The sequence below is a fragment of the Arvicanthis niloticus genome, chromosome 24 (genome assembly GCF_011762505.2).
Source record: "Arvicanthis niloticus isolate mArvNil1 chromosome 24, mArvNil1.pat.X, whole genome shotgun sequence".
In the NCBI taxonomy this organism is placed as follows: domain Eukaryota; kingdom Metazoa; phylum Chordata; class Mammalia; order Rodentia; family Muridae; genus Arvicanthis; species Arvicanthis niloticus.
This window is the reverse complement of record NC_133432.1, coordinates 2,145,400-2,164,691: the sequence shown is the minus strand read 5'-3', so window position 1 is coordinate 2,164,691 and position 19,292 is coordinate 2,145,400. Positions and strand designations below refer to the sequence as shown.

At 52.8% G+C, this 19,292-nt stretch overlaps 1 protein-coding gene across 1 annotated transcript in view; it reads right to left on the bottom strand.

Moving 5' to 3' along the window:
• Positions 1 to 1,201: 1,201 nt before the first annotated feature.
• Positions 1,202 to 19,292, bottom strand: part of Mn1 (MN1 proto-oncogene, transcriptional regulator) — a 39,775-nt gene continuing 21,684 nt past the window's right edge. The window contains exon 2 of the mRNA XM_076922387.1: positions 1,202 to 3,618. Coding sequence (XP_076778502.1) covers positions 3,443 to 3,618 — 176 coding nt within the window. The 3' untranslated portion in view covers positions 1,202 to 3,442. The remainder of the gene's footprint in view (positions 3,619 to 19,292) is intronic.

The following is a 19,292-nucleotide window of genomic DNA, read 5'->3' as shown; positions in this document are numbered from 1 at the left end:
CCACCTCTGGCTTGTGGGTATTTGATAATCACCTGGGCGCTGCAAGAATAAACTGTGAGTTCAACTACAACACTGATTTTCTTGTGCTCCCGGTGTCCTTTGTAAGGGGGTTCAGGTCTCCCATATGCCCCCCACTCTGCATCTGGCAGACCAGCTTTGTGGGGTCTGTAGAGAGCACTGTATCACGGAGGAGAGTGGGGCTCAGGGAGGCCCTGGTGAGGCCCAAAGCATTGTGGGAAACAGCATTCTTTGCTCCTTAGAGAGAGGCATGGAAGTCCTAGCTGGCCAGTTCCATGTCTATCTGGGGATCGACTAGGTAGAATAAGAGGGTGGTGGTAGGGGAAGGGGTGGTAGTCACACATGGCTACAAGCAGGCCACTGGGCTCCCAGTGAAGTATCCGGTGTCCCTGCTGACCATGGCAGGCTAGGAGAGAAGCCCAGGCACATGACTCTGTGGAGTTCAAGGTCAGGTTCTGGCTCTGGCCAGCAAGCCGATGTCAACAAACCCTTCTGGGTTTCCACTGGCACATTTTGTGGATCACACTATAGGGGACACGTCCTTAAAGATGTGAAGGAGAGAAGGGGCATCTCAGTCACATCATAGAGCTGTACCTGGAGTTCTGAGCCACAGAAGATGGTGGGAGACCCTCCAATTGGATGGTATCTGCATCCCTGGAACATGAGGGGTAGAATCCAGGGCCTCCACTCCACATTCCATGGAATATTAAAAAAAAAAAAAAAAAAAAAAAAAAAAAATGGGGGATGAGACATGACTCAGGGTATTCACTGCTTCTTGCACAAGGGTGAGGGCTAGAGTTTGGATGCCTGACAGTTACATGTCAGGAGGTGTGATGGGCACCTGTAACCCCCATGCTCAGGAGATAGAGATGGCATCCTCAGAGCAACCTGGCTAGCCAGACTAGCCAAACTGGTGAAAGCAGGGCTCTACAAGTGATAGGGAGTGATGAAGGAAGACACATGTGCACACACATGTGAACACATATATGAACACACAGGCATGTGTGATCATGCATGTGCACACACATGTGAACACGCATGAACACGCAGGCCCGTGTACACACATGTGTGAACACACATGCGAACACACATGTGCACACACAGACACCCCACACATAACACATGTGCACAAAGTAAAGGTCCTATGGAAAGAAAAAAGCCCCGCCCACAAACATGCCCCAGACACCGTTAACATTGTATTTATTGTTATTTAAGCTGCTCAGCAAAACATATACACGTATATACAGTATGCGTGAATACGGAAGACTCAACTTTACATATTTTTTTTAAAAAAAGAAAGAAAAATACCACTCAGTTTCATGAGCTATTGTCAGTCACTGTCTTCCAACCAAGCATTCAGAAATGGTTTTCTTTAAGAGTCAAAAAAGCTTACAGGCTCGCGCACCGCACCGCAGGGTTAAGGGTTCATATTATACATGTGCAATAGCGATTTCCTTCTCTCTACTGGAGTCGGCTGCGTACTGATTACAGTGTTCCCAGGCTCCTGCGCTTCGGGCGTGGTTTTCTTCTACTTTTATTCTTTCCGCTAAACCAAATTTAATGACACGATGTCCTTTTGCTTAAGGCTATTTTAAAAGCTGTTCCACCCCGGGGGTCGTGGGGAGTGAGAACAGATAACACTGAACACTTCCGGGTTCCGGGTGACCTGAGCCACACTTCCGGGTGACCTGAGCCACACGCTGCGTGTGGAGTTGATGCTGGGAAGTTCACTGACGGCCATTAGCACGCTCATCCCCAGCCTTAAGCACTGAAAACTGTCATTCTTGTTTGGGGAGTGAAAGGCTGGCACCCTCAGACAGCTAAGATGTCACAAACTCTGAGCGATGCTCCTGTGGCCCGTGGAGGAGGGAAGCCATCCTCTAACTGCTTTGAGCACAGAGCAGAGGGCCCTTCCTGCTCACCAGCCATGTCACCTGGTTCTGCCCTCTGAGCCCCCCATCACACTGCCCAGGCGGCAAGTGCAGACCCCGAGGGCTCAGGCCTCAGCCACGAGTTAGAGAAGGAGGACTTGAGGGAGATAGCCCACTTTTGGCAAGGGGCTACCACAGTTGAAAGTCCCTTGACACAAACAAGATGGGCGTCTGGAGAGACCCGAGCTTCGGACCTCTTGCTAGGAAAGGGAAGGGGGTCTCAGAAAGGAGTAATTAAGGAGACACACTGACAACAAAGACCGAGCTGAAACAGGAGTGCTGGCCCTGGCCTGACCCTCCCAGGGATGTACGACTCCACAGAATAGCAGAGGGCCACATAGGTTGGCAGAGTGCAGATGATACTAAGCTGTCAGTCAGCTAGACAATCTCTGCTGCTCTCTGCTTAGGCAGAAGCGTCTCTCCCAGGGGGACACACTGGGCAGAGCTCTGCTTTTAAATCAGAATGGAACCAAATCAAAAGAGCAGGAGACATCCCACAAAGGAAACATGAGGCCCGGGGAAGGGCATCATGAAGACTCAACCTATTCTCCTTCCCTCCTGGATCTTTGCAGGACCAAAGAATGTCTCGGCCTGAGTCTGACCGCCCCAATCCTTCTTCCCAGGGATGGAATCACTTAGGGTGCTCTATGCTAGGTGGAAGTGGGGAGCTGAGGCACCCTGGCCGCCATCTGGGAGAGCAGGGCCAAGTCCCTTGGACAACTGACGGACCCTCCCTTGTGCCCCATAAGGATCACAAGGCCACAGAGAAGGCAGACGGTACTGTGACTTCAGTGAAGGAGAGGATGCTCAAGACCCTGACAGGCTGCATCCCAGCATCCAGCTCACTATCCAAGAGGGACCAGAGGGACAGCGCCCAGTGGGAAGAATGGAAGCTCGGTAAAGGCTAAGGACCTCTCTCTGCAAGTTCTCAGGGAACAGAAAAAAAAAAAAAAAACAAAAACAAAAACAAAACAAACAAACCCAGTGCCTGAAAGCTTCTTGAGCTATTCAGTGTCTGTCTCCAGTCAACACTGCCATGACCTTGTGGATTCCACCCGGGGAATGCTCCAGGACACTATCCTCCAGTATCTCCGTAGGGATGAACAAAGCAAACAGAAAAGGAGGGGAAAGAATCAAAGAGAATTTTAAAAAGGTGTTTACAGGTATCCCTGGCTGGGCTTAGACAAGGCAAGAGCCTTCTAGAACACACGCCGAATACAGGAAATGGGGGTTCTCTAGCAGGAAAAAGGCTTGTGCCGGCCAGCGTGTGCTGCTGAAGATGACACGGGTGTGGCACGGTGTGGCACACGGTTTCTTTAAGATAACTTTTTGAGGTTCTTTTTTCTCACCTTCCTCAGCCCCTTTAAATGAACCCTTTCCATTCTGAGTGCCACTAAGCAAGTACCAACCTAGACCAAAATAAAACAAAAATGTAAAGAGTCTTTTCAGCCACAGAGGCCCTTGTGGTGGTTAGGGCGGCAGCTCCCGTGGGCTCAAGTCAGGGCGGCCACAAATGTCCCAAATCGGTTGGAGATGTCAGAGTGAAGAGATCGCCAGGTGGGTACGGAGGTGCGGGCCTTGGGGTCACCATCTGTGCAGTGGACAGTCAGGCACTGCAGGTGACTGCCGGGCTGGGTGGCTGAGGCCTTGTTGGTGGGGTGGTCATGGGCTGTGGAGAAAGAAGACACACGTTAGTGACCACTGGGAGGAGACTGTGCAGGGGTGACAGCCGAGGGGATGGTGACAGGTGGTAACTGGCCTTCTTCCATGACCAGAGAGGGCCTCCAAAGCTTGGGCTGTGAGGATGATAGAAGAAGATCCCCACCACACCACAATACACTGCACCGCATCCAGGTCTGCTATCCTCTGGGAAGCAGGGGATGATGGGATGACATCATAGCTTGTCCATCTCTGGTGGACAAAGACCAACCAGACACCAGGAGAGCGAGAAGCCCATCTGAAAGCACATCGGAGGGCACACAGGGCTTTACAGAGACTCTGAAGAAGCGAGGTGTCTACACCTGGTGTGGGCCTACTATGCGCTTGTAGCTTCCTTAAACAGACAGACTGCCAAGCACACCCCAGGAGCTAAGAGTGATCACCTCACTTTATAGCTAAGAAAACTGAGGTCCAAAGAGTAGAATGGCCTGCCTCAGGGGACATGGCTGACATGACGGAGGAGTCAATGGGGACAAGTGAGGCAGAGGCCAGACTGCTCTGCGGCCACATCTCTGTAGCTTCCTTCCATCCAGACACTTCTGTCCCTCCTTAGGACACAGGGAGTAGGCTCAGAAGAGGTGGCTTGGGGACTGGGCTGACAAGGGAGAGGCCTATGGGGCATCTACTAATTTCCCTTACCCTCGGGGATTTGTATAAACTGTAAAGTGCCTTGAAGTGCTTTAGGTAGTAAACAGGGTTCAGCTCCTAGACTATATCACTATGGAAAAGCCAGTGGTTGAGGTGGTTCATGGGAACTCACTCAGCCGGTTACACAGAACCGGAACTACCACAGGTCACAGTTGTCTCTGGGTAGATATGCCCCCAAGGACCAGGCATTGAACAGCCACTAGCATGTTAGTAGGAGTTAAGCCAAAACCCTTCTCCTCCGCTTGAGATAGAGACCGGAAGCTTTCGGAGCACACTGCCAAGCAACTCTGGGCCCTGCCCTATTATGTTTGAATGACAGTCTCCCAATTCTCCTTTTCAGAGGCTCAGGTACCCTACCCGAGACTACCCTTCTGCCAGGAAGGCTGAGAAAGCTAGGTTTGAATACCGGCTAATGGTGACTTGGTAGACAGGCAGAAGGGCGAAATTTGGGTGGGGGCCCAACTCAGATTAAGGGGCACACCCAGATACTGAACTCCATGATCTGCTTACCCCCATCACTATGGAAGAAGTTGCCCACCCACCCCACCCAGTACCTAGGATTAAGAGCCTAGCCCTAACCTGCAGGGCAGAAAGACTGAATGCTAAGCCCCACCCCCTGGACCAGGCAAGCCTCCATGACTTAGGGCCCCACTCTAGGGCATCCGGACTTGCAAGGTGGGGAGAGCGATGGAATCTGCCCTCACTCGTTCAGTCAAGAAGCATTTACCTGGGACCTATTATTGCCTGGCATGGTGACCCATGGAACCTCCCGAGGGACACCAGGCAGAACCACTCTGTGACTGACCTGCGTGGCTCAGAAGTGGTATTTCTACGACTCTGTGATCAATGACAACTCTACTGCTTTTTTTCCCCTAGACCCTGTGATGGCCTGGTATAGAGAGGCCTCGGGTAGGGCTGCTTGACAGGACCTTGGGAAGATCAGAAGGGAGCCACACAGAAGCCTGTGAAATCCCTCATTCCCTAAATCTTTGTCAGGTGGTCTACCCACCACCTTAGTCTTCACTCATCTCGGCTAAGAAGCTCACGTTTCAGGGGTAGGTTACATCTTGGTGTTTGCCAGTGGACCCGTATCCGGAACACCTCAAGATGACAGAGACAAAGACTCAGTCCTTAGCACATGCAGGCCCTAGCTGGTCCCGCCATGCTTACTCTGCTTGAGCCCACGCAGGCCCCACTCCCAGCAGAACCCCTGCTTCCTGCTCCATGTTAGATCATTCCAGAGTGGACTATCCCACAAGGGGCAGGTCATCTGCTCAACAGGCTCACGTGGCCATGCCTGCATCCATTACACACAGAGAGAGACAGAGGCACCGAGAAATAGAACCCATCATCAAAGCAGGGATGAGCCATGTGGGCTCAGGGCAGAAAGACCCCAGCCCAGCTCTGACTGCAGACCCAGGACGATGACAGGAAATAGGGTCCCTCCTCCATTTCTTAAGCATGTATGACTGGCAGGCTCAAATTAATCCACTCCCCGGTCACTATCTGCTTTCAGTCACTCTGTGCTTATGTTCTTCCTCCTGGACATTTACTAAGTGTGTCTGGATCTCAGAGCCAGGCCTTTGCTGCCCCTGAGACTCCAGAACTGTCTAATCCCATCCTGCAACAAGCCAGCAAAGCACTGTTCCTCCTCCATTTTGTTGAGAAGCACCTGTGGCTCAGAGAGGGTGAGGGTCTGGCCTGATGGCACACAGCGTGGGTTCAAAACTCCCCAGTCTCAGCAGGGACCTTACGAGGCAGTCAACCCCAGCCTAGGGTCTACACGTGGTGGTCCTTTTAGGAGAGAATGTTGCTCTTCAGCTCTCGACTATGCAAGCATGACTGTAGTCATCCCATCTAAAGAGTCTTTACAGTGGGAGTACCCATCATGCCCTAGGAGGGTGGCCCCTCAGATTGTCAACCCACGGATGAAAAATCTATTCTAAAGAAGCTGCTCACGTCCCAGCTTGTCCCAGCCAGGAAGACTCTGAGTCCCTAAGCTTCAGGTGATAGGAACACCAACACCTCCATTTCAGCAATCCAGAGGTAGCACGGTCCCCTCACCAAGCCCCTGGGTTATAGGGGGACCTGAGATCCCTGGGTACACTCTGCTGGCAGTAGCCACAGGTTGTCTTTCTCTTTTTAGCCTGGGGTTCCTGATAGGTGAAGAACCCTCACGCCTAGGCTGTTGGACTGCCTGTCTGCAGTACCTGTTTCTTCATTTGTTATTGGAGGGGCCATGCTGGGTAAGCCAGGCTCCCAGCAGCTAAGGGACCATAGAGCCTCATGCATATAGGTGAGGTCTGACAGGACCCACCAGAAGGGAGGGGTACTATCATCTCCGTGATGGTTTGTATTTGTCAGAAAATGGCACTATTAGAAGGTGTGGCCCTGTTGAAGTAGGTGTGGCTTTGTTGGAGTAGGTGTGGCCTTGTTAGAGGAGGTGTGGCCTTACTAGAGTGGGTGTGGCCTTGTTGGAGTAGGTGTGTCACTGTGGGTGTGGGCTTTAAGACCCTCATCCTAGCTGCCTGGAAGCCAGTCTTTTCCTAACAGCCTTCAGATGAAGATGTAGAACTCTCAGCTCCTTCTGCACCATGCCTGCCTGGATGCTGCCATGCTCCCACCTTGGTGATAATGGACTGAATCTCCGAACCTGTAAGCCAGCCACAATTAAATGTTGTCCTTTATAAGAGTTGCCTTGGTCATGGTGTCTGTTCACAGCAGTAAAACCCTAAGACAATCTCTAAATATCCCCTGCATGAACCTCACTGACAGTGGCATCTCAAGGACAGAAGCCAGGGTCCAAAGCTGACTGGCCAGGAGAATCTGAAAAGCTCCTATGAGAAATGAGATAGATTTCTCATGCCCACAGCCAGGATCAAGGCTGGCTCTGGGTGGCCCCTGTAAGACCTCTGAGGCCCTTCCTCTTCACAAGACCAAACCCTGATGGCCACAGACCCCACACACGGTCATCATTGCAGATGGCTTTGCCTTACGGCACTGAGGTCAGAGCCGGTCTGGCTCACACACTGTAGCCACAACACCCATGTGGGCTTCTGTCTGCCAGGCTTCAGGCCACAGTGAGACAGCAAGACAGACTTCAGCCACAGAAACAGAGGAAGCAGTGCAGCCCAGCCTGGGATCAGATGCCTGATATCTCCTTGCTTCCCCTGTGGGTCCAACAGCAATGGCAGCCAGCACCTGGGCACTGGGATATCTGTGTGTCTCACCCTTGGGCTTCAGACCCTGGAGTCAAATAAAGAGGACCAGCTGTGCAAAGGGAGCAGAGAAACCAGGACTGGAAGGAGCCTGACATGATTTGAGTGAGTACTGTAACCAACTGTCCACTGATGCCTGTCTTCTTCCCTCCATCCTCCTTCCCCTCCTCCCCCTTTGTCCCTCCTCTCTCCTTTTCTCCCTCCTCCTCCACATCTCCCTCTTCCTCCTCCCTCTTCCTCGATTCTTCCCTCCTCCTCTCCTTCCTCCTCTTCTCCCTCCCCCTCCCTCCCCCTTCCTTCTTCTCTTCCTCCCTTCCTTCCTCTTCCCTTCTCCCCCATGGCTCAGGCTCATTCTCTCCTTTGCTTTGGGCACTTCCTCCCTTGTCCTTTCTTTCTCCCTCTAGGCTGGCACAACAGTCCTGGCTGCCCCTGTTCTACATGGAAGCTCCAGCCAGGATCCCACCTGGGGCCCGTGCTCAGGCACCAACAACCTTGTTGGTAGCCTCTTGCCTCAGTGTCTCTCCAAAACCATTCTGAGTCCTGGGATGTGGCTTCTGGTCTAGCCTTCTGTTCTTTGCCCACCAGAGGGATGACCAAGATGGGGGACATGAATGAGGTCCAGCTAGTATGCAGATGGAGAGTGGGCACAGAGGGGAGGTGGGTGATCCCACCTCTGGGAGCATCCACAAGACACCCAAGCTTCTAAAGGGCTTGCACGTGCCACTCAACAGCCCAGGATTTGAGGGTGCCAGATCCAGAATAGCGGGCGCTTTCATCTCTGTAGGGGCTCCCTACGGCCAGCTTGAGGCTGAGTTGGTATTTTTAACTCATGGTTTATGTAAGAGGGAGTGTGGGCCTGAACACAGCTAATGCCGCCCCCGACATCCACCTCACCCGGTTCCCACAGAGGGAAGCATGTTTTGAATTTCCTTTATTTGGACCCAGGAGGGGTAAAAGAAGAGATGTTGTCTCCTGTGACTTCTGACCTTGGCTGGGCCAGGGCTGCTAGATCTCAGGGCTGGACGATCTCCTGTGCTTGACACTGCCCATACCAGCTCCAGCCTGCCCATACCAGCTTCAGCCTGTCCACACCAGCTCCAGCCTGCCCATACCAGTTCCAGCCTGTCCACACCAGCTCCAGCCTGCCCACACCAGCTCCAGCCTACAGCCACTCTACTCCCTCTGCATCTACTGTGCACAGGCCTGGACAGACCTCTCTCCCACTCAAGCCTTCCATAGCTCCCCAGTCCCCAGGACTGAGCCATGACTTTACAGTCTCCTGCTCACACTTGCAGCTTGGCCACTGGAGTGAGTCATTTTTCTGTGTCTCTCCTACTGTGTGCAGTCCCTACACAAAGCCCTGTCCCAGCCCTATCCACACTGCCTGTAGCACCCTTCCTCTACACCCCTGCTGACTCCTTACCATCCTGTCCAGCTGTCAGATCCATGGGGGGTCACCAACCCAAGGTACATGACCTCCAGCCCTGCTGGCAGGCACAAAGGGAGGCAGTTGTACATCCAGGCTCCTCCCCACAGGCTGCCAAGATCAAACACCTGGAAACGCAGGCTCAGGTGGGTGAATTCCTGACAACAGGGCCTAACATAGATGATGTCACATAGCTATGTAGCCAAAAACACTGGTCTCTCAGGCCTGCTGAAAAGCAGGAGCTTTGGAAAGGCTACGCTGTTCAAGACTTTGGTCTTGTGAAAGAGCCATCAAGTGTGTGTATATGTGTGTGCGTGCATACATTCATGCGTGTGCATGTGTCCACATGTGTCTGTGCATGTTCCTATGTGTACAAGTGTGTGCATGTGTGCACATGAGCCTGTGTGTTTGTGTGTTCGTGTGTATGTGTACATATGTGTATACATGCCTGTGTGTGTGCCTGTGTGCCTCTGTGTTATGTATATGTGTGTGCATTTGTGTGAGAGCATATATGTACGCATGTGCCTGTGTGTGCCTGTGTATCCACATATGCATTTGTGTGTGTACATGTGTATGTGTGCATGTGTGTATGCATACCCATGTGCCTATCTGTCTCTCTCTCTCTCTCTCTCTCTCTCTCTCTCTCTCTCTCTCTCTCTCTGTGTGTGTGTGTGTGTGTGTGTGTGTGTGTGTGTGTGTAGCATGTACAAGCCAGACTCCACACAGGTGTCTTCCTCTGTAATTCTTACTTTTTGAGACAGGACCTCTCACTGAGACTGAAGCTCATCGATTTGGTTATACTGACTGTCGAGCCGCAAGGACCCTCCTGTCTTTACTTCCCAAGTGCAGTGATTATAAGTACATGCTACCATGTCTGGGCTTGACACGGTGGCTGGGGATACAAGCCCAGCTCTCCATCCCTGCATTCCAACCACTCTACCGACTGAACAGTCTCCTCGGCCCTCAACTCTCTTCACCACAGTGCTAAGGCTTTGTCTCCATGAGCTTGCTTCTGGTCAGGGTGGGGTGTGGCTGTCATCCCAACACTCAGAGGCTGAGCCAGGGGGACCACCTGTGTGCGGAGGACCTGGTCTCTACAGTCTGTGTTGAGTTTCGGGAGACAAGCCCACAGCTCAGCCCTCTTGCTCCTGGGATACAGAGAATACCTCTTAGGTATCTGTCCAATGTCTTCATGATACCCTGCCCATTGTATGGCCTTGTGTTAAACCCCCCACCCTCACTAGGCAGGTCTCTCTGATGACTGTGGCAGGTGGGTGTCCAGTCTTCTATTTTTATATGAGGAAGTGCTGTATAGTCCTTCTGTGTAGCCCAGGCTATCCTAAACTTACAGTCCTGCCTCAACATCCTGAGTACAGGGGTCACGGCACACACCCCATGCCAGCTGTGGTTGGTGCTGTTTCTTTCACAGGCTGTGGAGCCACTTAGGACTCAAGCCTCTAGGACACCTGTGAGGATGGTCTGGCCTGAGCTGATTACAGAAGAAAGACCTGTCATAAATACAGGCAGCTCCATCACACGGGCGGTGTGCTCCTGGACCAAACAAAAGGGAGAATGTGAGCTGAGTGTTACGTCCATCTCTCCCTCTCCCTGGCAGCGGTGTGTTGTGACCAGCCTCCGCCATGTCTTCCCACCATGACAGACTACATCCCTGAGCTGTGAGCCTGAACAAAACCCTCTTCCTTAAACCACTTCTGCTTTGTTTCTTATCCCAGCAACAGGACAAGTAGCTAGGATACCGGCCGACCTACAGTCCTTCAGTTCCTTGAGAGTGAGTCCATCTTACAGGCGGAGGTTGGGGCAAGACTGAGGCCCCCAAAGCAAGAGACAGAGGCCCACATGGCATCTCACAGGGACCAAATCAGGCAGCACCTGACCCCAGCTACCTGCCCACCACCATGTTGTGGCCTCAGCTCTCTCCCTATGACATCCAGTCCCAGTATCACGTGACAGAGAAAAAGGAGAGACGTTAGCCATGTCTCTGCGTCACCAGCCACAGGTGATAAGAGCCACAGGCTCCGCCGACCTTGGGTCATCACAACAGCCAGGGTATAGAGGCCAAATATACAGCCCATTTCACAGCATTGAAAACTGAGTCCAGGGAGACTAAATTCACAGCACTACATTCACGGAGCTGATGAGCTGGCCATGCTCACACTGTCTGGTATGGATTCATTTGCAGAGATAAGATGTCCATACCTGGGTAGTAGGGACTATGGCCCCAGTACCTCCCTCATGGCCTCTCCCCCTTTCTGTATTTCCATCACTTTCCTCTGGCCAATACTCTCCTTGCTTTCCAGGAGGGATGCTCAGACTCACACGGTGAGCTAAGAATCACCCAAACTAGATAGACACGGGGCCCCTTGGAAGCTGTCTCATGGACACCGCTCCGTGCAGCTATGCCCTTTGTCACAGGTCCCAAAAGAAAGCCCTGCATGCCCTTCAGTTCCAGCACAGGGCCAGGCTGGATAAAAGCCTCGCTGAGGATCAGGAGTCTGTGAGCCCAGCTTTCAGGGCCCAGAAAAGTGAGGGCGGCCATTGTGGGGAGCTGGGCAAACAATTCGCATCGCCTTGAGACAATGCTAGCTGTCAGTTAGATGGGCCCTGAAGGGAGGAAAGGGCAAAGCTGAGAGGGGAGGGTGTGGGAGAGGGAAAGTGGGGATACAAGGACACTGACCACAGGCTGGGCATCATCTCTCCAGGCTGGAGCAACTCTGATGACCCTCTTCTGGGAGATCCTGGCCTGAAATACGCCCAGTGGTCTCTTGGCTGACCTGACACTTGGGGACTTAGCTCCACAAGTTCCCACCAAGCCTCAGGTCCTCATCCAGGACACAGGACAGAAAGAGCATGGTTCCCAAAGGCTAGCATCATGAGTACCAGGTGACCTGTCACCCGTGACCACTCCTGCTGCGTGCTGACTCCAGCTGCGATGACCCCAGGGGTCTTTTGTGTTCTTTGTACAGTGACTGGAGACTGAATCCTGGGTGGCCTCACACATGATGCTGAGCCTCTCTGAGCTCTAAGGCCTCACGTACTCTGCCAGGATGTGGTGACTTCAATAATAAGTGTGTGTGCAGAGTGGGTGACATGAGCATATGCGTGTGCATACACGTGGTGTCGTTTGTTTGCATGTGTTGAGAGGGGTGTGTGTAGTATGAGTGTGATATGTGTGAGTGTGTATAGTATGTGATATATGTATGTGTGTATGAGTGTGGTATGTTCGTGTATGTGTGGTATGTGATGTGTACGTGCATGGTATATGATGTGTGTGAGTGTGGTATGTGTGTGTGTATGTGAATAATGTATGTATGTGAGTGTGGTATGTTCATGTATGTGTTGTATGTGATGCGTGCATACATGGAATATAATGTGTGTGTGACATGTGATGTGTGTCTGTGGTAGGTGTGTGTATACATGTATGTATGTGGTATGTGTGTGCATGGTATGAATGTGTGGTATCTGATGTATGTGTGCATGTTGTATGTGATATGTGGTGTATGTGTGTATGGTATGTGATGTGTGTGTGTATGTGACATATGTGTGTGGTGAGGGTGGGTGAGTGGCAGTGTGTTGGGTGTGTGTGTGTCAGGAGTACCTGCAGGTGTGCTGCGCTCCTGTAAGCATACTTAAGGAGCCAGAGGACGATGTCCATGTGGGGGGCCATTGCGCTCTGCTTTATTCCCTTGAGGTGGGGTCTCTTACTGGACCTGGAGCTAAAGCCGGCCAGCAGCAAGCCACATCCATCCCCCTGCCTCTACTGCATGATGCTGGAGTTGCAATCGTATGTATTCATGCCTAGCTCTCCAGCTGGTACTGAGCCTTGAACTCAGGTCCTCATGTTCACACATCAGGTTGCTGTTCTCAACTGAGTGTCTCCCCAGCCCAACAATATTCAGTCCATAGGACAGACAAGCCTTTTTCTCCAAGTGATCCTCACTGTGGTGCTGTGGAGATTCTCATGGGAGACAGTGACGTGTACCATGCAGTGTGCTGGGTTCTAGGCTCTAAGGTCACTCCAACCCACGCCCTGTCCTCATAGTTTGCAGCCAGAGAAGAGATTTTGTCACATGCTGGTCAATAGTGGAAGGCTGTGCCATGGGCTGTGCCGTGGGCTATGCCGTGGGCTGTGTCGTGGGCTGTGTCGTGGGCTGTGCCGTGGGCTGTGTCGTGGGCTGTGTTGTGGGCTGTGGTGTGGGCTAAGCTGTGGACTGTGCCATGGTCTGTGTCGTGGGCTGTGTCGTGGGCTGTGTCGTGGGCTGTGGTGTGGGCTATGCTGTGTGTTGTGCCGTGGGCTGTGCCAAGGGCTGTGCTGTGGGCTATGCCGTGGGCTGTGTCGTGGGCTGTGGTGTGGGCTAAGCTATGGACTGTGCCATGGTCTGTGTCGTGGGCTGTGCCGTGGGCTGTGGTGTGGGCTAAGCTGTGGACTGTGCCATGGTCTGTGTCGTGGTCTGTGCCGTGGGCTGTGTCGTGGGCTGTGTCGTGGGCTGTGTCGTGGGCTGTGTCGTGGGCTGTGCCGTGGACTGTGCCGTGGGCTGTGTCGTGGGCTGTGTCGTGGGCTGTGTCGTGGGCTGTGTCGTGGGCTGTGTCGTGGGCTGTGCCATGGTCTGTGTCGTGGGCTGTGTCGTGGGCTGTGTCGTGGGCTGTGTCGTGGGCTGTGTCGTGGGCTGTGCTGTGGGCTGTGCTGTGGGCTGTGCTATAGGAATGTGTTGTGGGTTATGCTGTGGGCTGTGCCGTGGGCTGTGCTGTTGGCTATGCCATGGGTTATGCCATGGGCTGTGCCATGGGTTGTGCTGTGGCCTGGGCAAGAGCCAGGGCTCAATGAGGACTTGGATTTGGGGGAGGTATGTGGGTACATTTAAGAACAAGCACGGAATTTTTCAGGAGAGGAAGAGGTCCATCTGACACCGTAGGGGGGTGGGGGGAGGGAGTGGGGGAGGGTTCTCTTTCTGAACAACAAAGAGCTTCACACAGCCCTGGACATCCAGAACCCTGCCTGGACTCTGATTTAGACTTAGGGTTGGGGGGGTGGCAAGGAGAGCAAGCTGGAGGCCCAGTAGGCTCAGTCTTGGGGTATCCAGGATGGAGCTTGGTCCTCCTGAAAGCAACCGGGAGCCCTGGAGGAATCAAGGTAAGGACAGGGTGCTGGGAGCATGTCAAGGTGGGTAAGAGTTTGCACCTTCCTCACCCTGGTCTTGGCACAAGACTCCTGACTTAGAAAAACATAGTCCCTGGTTTCCTTCCACCCTGAGCAAGGTAGAGATCAAAGCCACTGTCACAACACCTGAATGACATTCTGAAAAACTCTTGCTTAACTAGGCCAACCAGGAACCCTGGATGGCATCCAAGTCACACCTGTAGCTTGGGTCCCCAGACCCAGGGGGCCTCACCTCATCCAGCCACACCTCCCTGTACCTATGCCTTCCCCCTGCATGACAGACAGACGCAATGATCACGGCCTGCACCTCACATCAGCGAGGCCCCACTGAAGTTAGGGGGTGGGAGACAGAGGCCCAGGAAGGGAAATACTAAGATGCTCCCCCACGGTGCATGGGTATGGTCAGGTGGGTCCTGCTGCTGAGTCTCAGTTTCCCTGTGTGTGCTGTGAGATCACAGACAGGGGGCAGGGCAGCTAAGAGACTCGCTCATGCTGATATTTTGATGACAGGCAGCAACTGTGGCTAGCAGCACCCCAGTCTAGACCTCAACACTGCTGAGGGCCCTGTCTTGTCTCCTGACCCAGTAACAGAGACACCTACCCCAGACTAGTCATAGAGAGGCTTACCCCAGGTAAGTTTTAAAGATGTTTATCCCAGGCTAGTCACAGAGAGGCTTACCCCAGGCTAGTCAGAGAGATATTTATCCCAGGCTAGTCACAGAGAAGCTTATCCCAGGCTAGCTAACCTTGGCTCACGCCTGCAAATAAAGCTTTAATAGCATGCAGCCTTCCTTGTGTCTATTTTCAAGATATTCTGGTCTGAGTCTGGGCCTTGCAGACAAAGAATAGTTAACCAAAAATCTGAGCACCCCATCACCCAGGTAAAACAAACCACTATGTTGTATAATTCACAAATCCCAAATATCGACTGGCCCCTGTATAGAGAAAGTTTGCCGACCTTCAAACCCGAGGCTCAAGTTCATACACGGAAGAAGGCATCAATACACGCTCTAGATGCATGAGGATATGACACCATGATGCTTAGGGGCTCTGAAATACCCTTACTGGGCTCTGTAACCCTACCTTTCCTCTTAGCTGACAGGACACCTTCTTACCTCCAAATGAAAAAATAAAACCAGTGAACCAGAGTTGCTCTAAAAATGCTTTTCAATTAAAAACAAAACAACAACAACAAAAAAAAAAAAAAAAAAAAAAAAAAAAAAAAAAAAAAAACCAAGACAAAAAAATATATCAGTCCAGGCATTTCCACAGAAGGAAGACAGATGCCCTGAGCTGGAGCAAGCCGGCCACATCAGGCCAGAGAAGCATTCTGGCAGCTGAGCCTCAAACGACAAAGACAGAGATGGGATAGCCTGGGAGTGGATGCCCAGGTTAGCTGCAAGTCTGTCAAGGCTGACTGATGTCTTTTTGAAACAGGGTCTCACACAGCCCAGGCTAGCCTTGAATCTGAGGGACTCGATCCTCTCATGTCCATCTCCCCAGGGTTGAGATTACATCTGTGAATGGCCAGGCTGCTCCTGGTGTATTAAGGATCAAACCTGGGGTTTTATGCACACTAGGCTTGCATTCTGCCAAACCAAGCCACATCTGTAGCCCAGTTGATCCTCCCTGACAGCCTGTGGGGACCAAGGCCACATGACTGAAAGTGACAGGCTAGATTTGAACACAGGGTTTTTTTGTTTGTTTTTTTGTTGTTGTTGTTTTGTTTTGTTTTGTTTTGGTTTTGGTTTTTCAAGACAGGGTTTCTCTGTGTAGCCCTGCCTGTCCTGGAACTCACTCTGTAGACCAGGCTGGCCTCGAACTCAGAAATCCACCTGCCTCTGCCTCCCAAGTGCTGGGATTAAAGGCGTGCGCCACCACCACTCAGCAGTGAACACAGGTCTTTATGAGTACAGAGTTCACATCATGTAAAACAGCCACTGGACTCAGGAGCCACTGGACTTGCTTACGTCCATCCTAGCAGTGGGGACAGACATCTCTGGGTGCTATGTTAAGAGGTCACCCCCAGGTCCTACCTCCCGAGGCTTCCATGAGAGCCCACCTCTGAGTCTCTGGAAAGAAGAGTGCCCAGTTTGAGGTCCCTTTCACCAGGCTCTCCTCTCCCATTACAGAAAACCAGGTGTCAGGTCTGCCAGAACCTGTGTGACCTCAGGGGCTTGCCTGTCTCTTGGCTGCTATCCCTTTGGTGATTGGAAGACAAGAATCAGCTGACAGAATCGTGACTCTGTGACCTGCAGAAGCCCCCAGTGGGTGTTTCCCACCCCCAACCGCCCTGTGGACTGCTGGGAAATGTTCCTTAATCTTTCCCTTGAGGGTGGGAGAAGGCTTTGAAGGATTGAGCGCTGGTGACTGGCTTAGCTCTGAAAGTTCCCAGCGGGCCTGTAACACCCAAATGCAGTTTCTAGCATAACCCGAGGAAGGTGGGGTGTGGACTCCTCAGGCAGCAGAGGCCTCCAAGGGAGGAGGCAGGTGCGGGGGTGGAGGCCAGGGACTGAGTCAGCGTGGCCTCACCTCCTGTCAGATTCCCCCGACAAGTCACATTTGGTAATACCCTTACTCCACCTCGAGAGCGGTTTTTTTCTGTTTGGCTTATGTCTCTAGGACACATTGGCTGGATTGGAGCCCAGAGCTTCTTCTCCTCGAAGGGCAGAGGTCAAAGTTCCTTGTCCCTGTGACCTTCCAAAGAAGACAGAAAAAGACCCCAGGAAACAGCACAGAGGCCAAGGCTAGGCCTTTTAGGTCATGATGGAAGCATGACAAGCTTCATCAAAGACACTCCACAGGTGTGGTCATGGCCTTCATAGCCTGCTGTCACCCAGGAGTGTGGCAGTGTCCCAACCTTCCCCTGGTTGGGGTCCTGTGGTTCTCATTCTTCTCTCTCTCTCTTCCCCTGGCTCCACCTGGCTTATTCTCCTACATATCCAGGTTTAGCAAGGCTGCTCTATGCCCCTTATGGTACCTGGTGCCCTCCGTCTTGTAACAGGGCACCCCAATTTCTCATACTCGTCTGTACAACCCAACAGTGGGATTTCTATATACCATGGGCCCTGTCTTCTGCTCGCTGGGCTGGCTCTGGTATTGCACATAGTAGGTCCCAACATTTTCCAGGTCCCAACAAAGCCCCACAGTGAGGAAGCCTTGCCACCACTCTGGGCCTCCAAGGCAGTATGACTAGAAACCTGCCAACGACTGCTTGTAACTGAAGACACAGAATTTCCTGAGGGCCTACTGTGCTCTCTCAGGCTCACAGGTGAGGTGCTCCCCCAGACTCAGAGTACTTCTCCAGGCTCACAGCTGGGTGCTCCCCCCAGGCTCACAGATGGGTGGTCCCCCAGGCTCATAGAAGGGGTGCTGCCTCAGGCTCACAGATTCATGGTGCTACCCCAGGCTCACAGCCGGGTGCTCCCCCAGACACCCACAGGGAACACCCACAGAACCTGCACTCATCAACAGCCCTGCCTCAGAGCCTGGGCACTAGAATGTTCCCTGGGAGCTTTAGATCCAGAGAGGGAGAAGAGAAAGCACAGGCTAGACCTGGCTATGGCTGGCAGATAGTAGCCATATCCTCTGCTCTATGAAGGCCCCCAGGCCTTCATTCATAGCCCCTGGCTACGGCATGAATCTCGGAGATGATATCTGAGTTCTGGGTGATATTTAAGTTGACCTCAGGCAGGAGCATGGGTCCCCGGCTCTGCAGCCATGTCTGGACGGGGTTGGGGGCCAGAGGGAGAGAGGGAGGTCAGTGGGGCATCCATGGAGATAATTTTCTCAGTAATGGGTGCCGCGTTCCCTCCCACGTGCCTTGCGCACACTTCAGGGTCAGCGAGAACTCTGCACACACAGTATCTGCACATGCAGTGTCTACAACACAGTGTGCACACATACAGTATCTGCACGGTGCCCACACACGCAGTGTCTGCAGCAAACGGTCTAGAGGACAGAGTCAGGGTGTCCCGAGGTTACCCCATCCTGCCCTTGCATTTGCTCATTGTCACCCCTGACTTCTCTAAATTAAATGAGATTTAGAAACGAGACCCCACCCAGTCAGCCCTTTACAACCAGCCAGGCCAGGCAAGGCTAGGCTGTCCCATGGGAGCCACCACATCCATGAGGCCAGGCTGACCCATGGAGGCCATGGCCACAGGGCCAGGCTGTCCCACAGGGGCCATGGCCATGAGGTCAGGATAGCCTTCTGGATTCATCCCTGTCAGCCAAGAGCTAGCTCCTAATAAGTGTCTCTCCTACAGAGAGCCGCCACATCTCCTGACATGAAGACCCTGCACCCCACAGTGGAGTTTTGGGGTCACCAGACATCCTCGGGGTCACCGGACCCAGCTCAGGGCTCAGGGTTCAACACCACGTGGATACAGGGCTCCATGACAGTCCATCTCAGTTAATAACGGTGCTGAGTGTGTGACCTCACCGATCCCCAGAACCACAAGCGAACAAGCCAAAGTTGGCACACAGGAAGAGTGCACTTCACGAGTGTACTGAACCATGGCTGAGGCAGGAGGGCGAAGACCAGCCCGGGTCACATACTGAGCTAAAGCCAGTCCAGGCTATACTTCTGAAAACAACAAACCCAACTGCCACCTCCCCTGTGAAAGCCCTGGGTGGTGAAATCACTCAGCAAAGTCTTGGAGATGCAGGAGCTGAAGGGTGGTGGTGATGATGGTGATGATGGTGATGATGATGATGATGTCAGAGGTAATAATAGCAGATGTCTCACTAGCTGTCACACCCATCACCATCACCATCATCACCAGACCTGTAGCTTGTAGCCTGGGGCTTCCCCCCTACTCTAGGCCCAGTTCACAGCTGGACTGGGAATCATGAGACTGAGGAAGGCCTGGCCCCAGGAGGCCTTGCACCCTGACAGAGCCCGAACGAGCCCCCAAACAGGCTGCCATGCCCAAGCTGCGCCTGGCTGGAGCTCCATGGTGGAAGAAGGAAGAAAAGGGGGCCCTAGTCTCAGAGTAGCCCCGGTGCCTAAAGCCCAGAGGTCTCATCCCAGAGAACCGCTGAGCAGGTGAGGGAAGAAGGACCAGAAACCACCATATGTGTGTGTGTGGGGGGGGTTGAAAACCTGGGGAGGAGGACTGGAAACCACATGGGGGAAGGGGAAGGAATGGAAA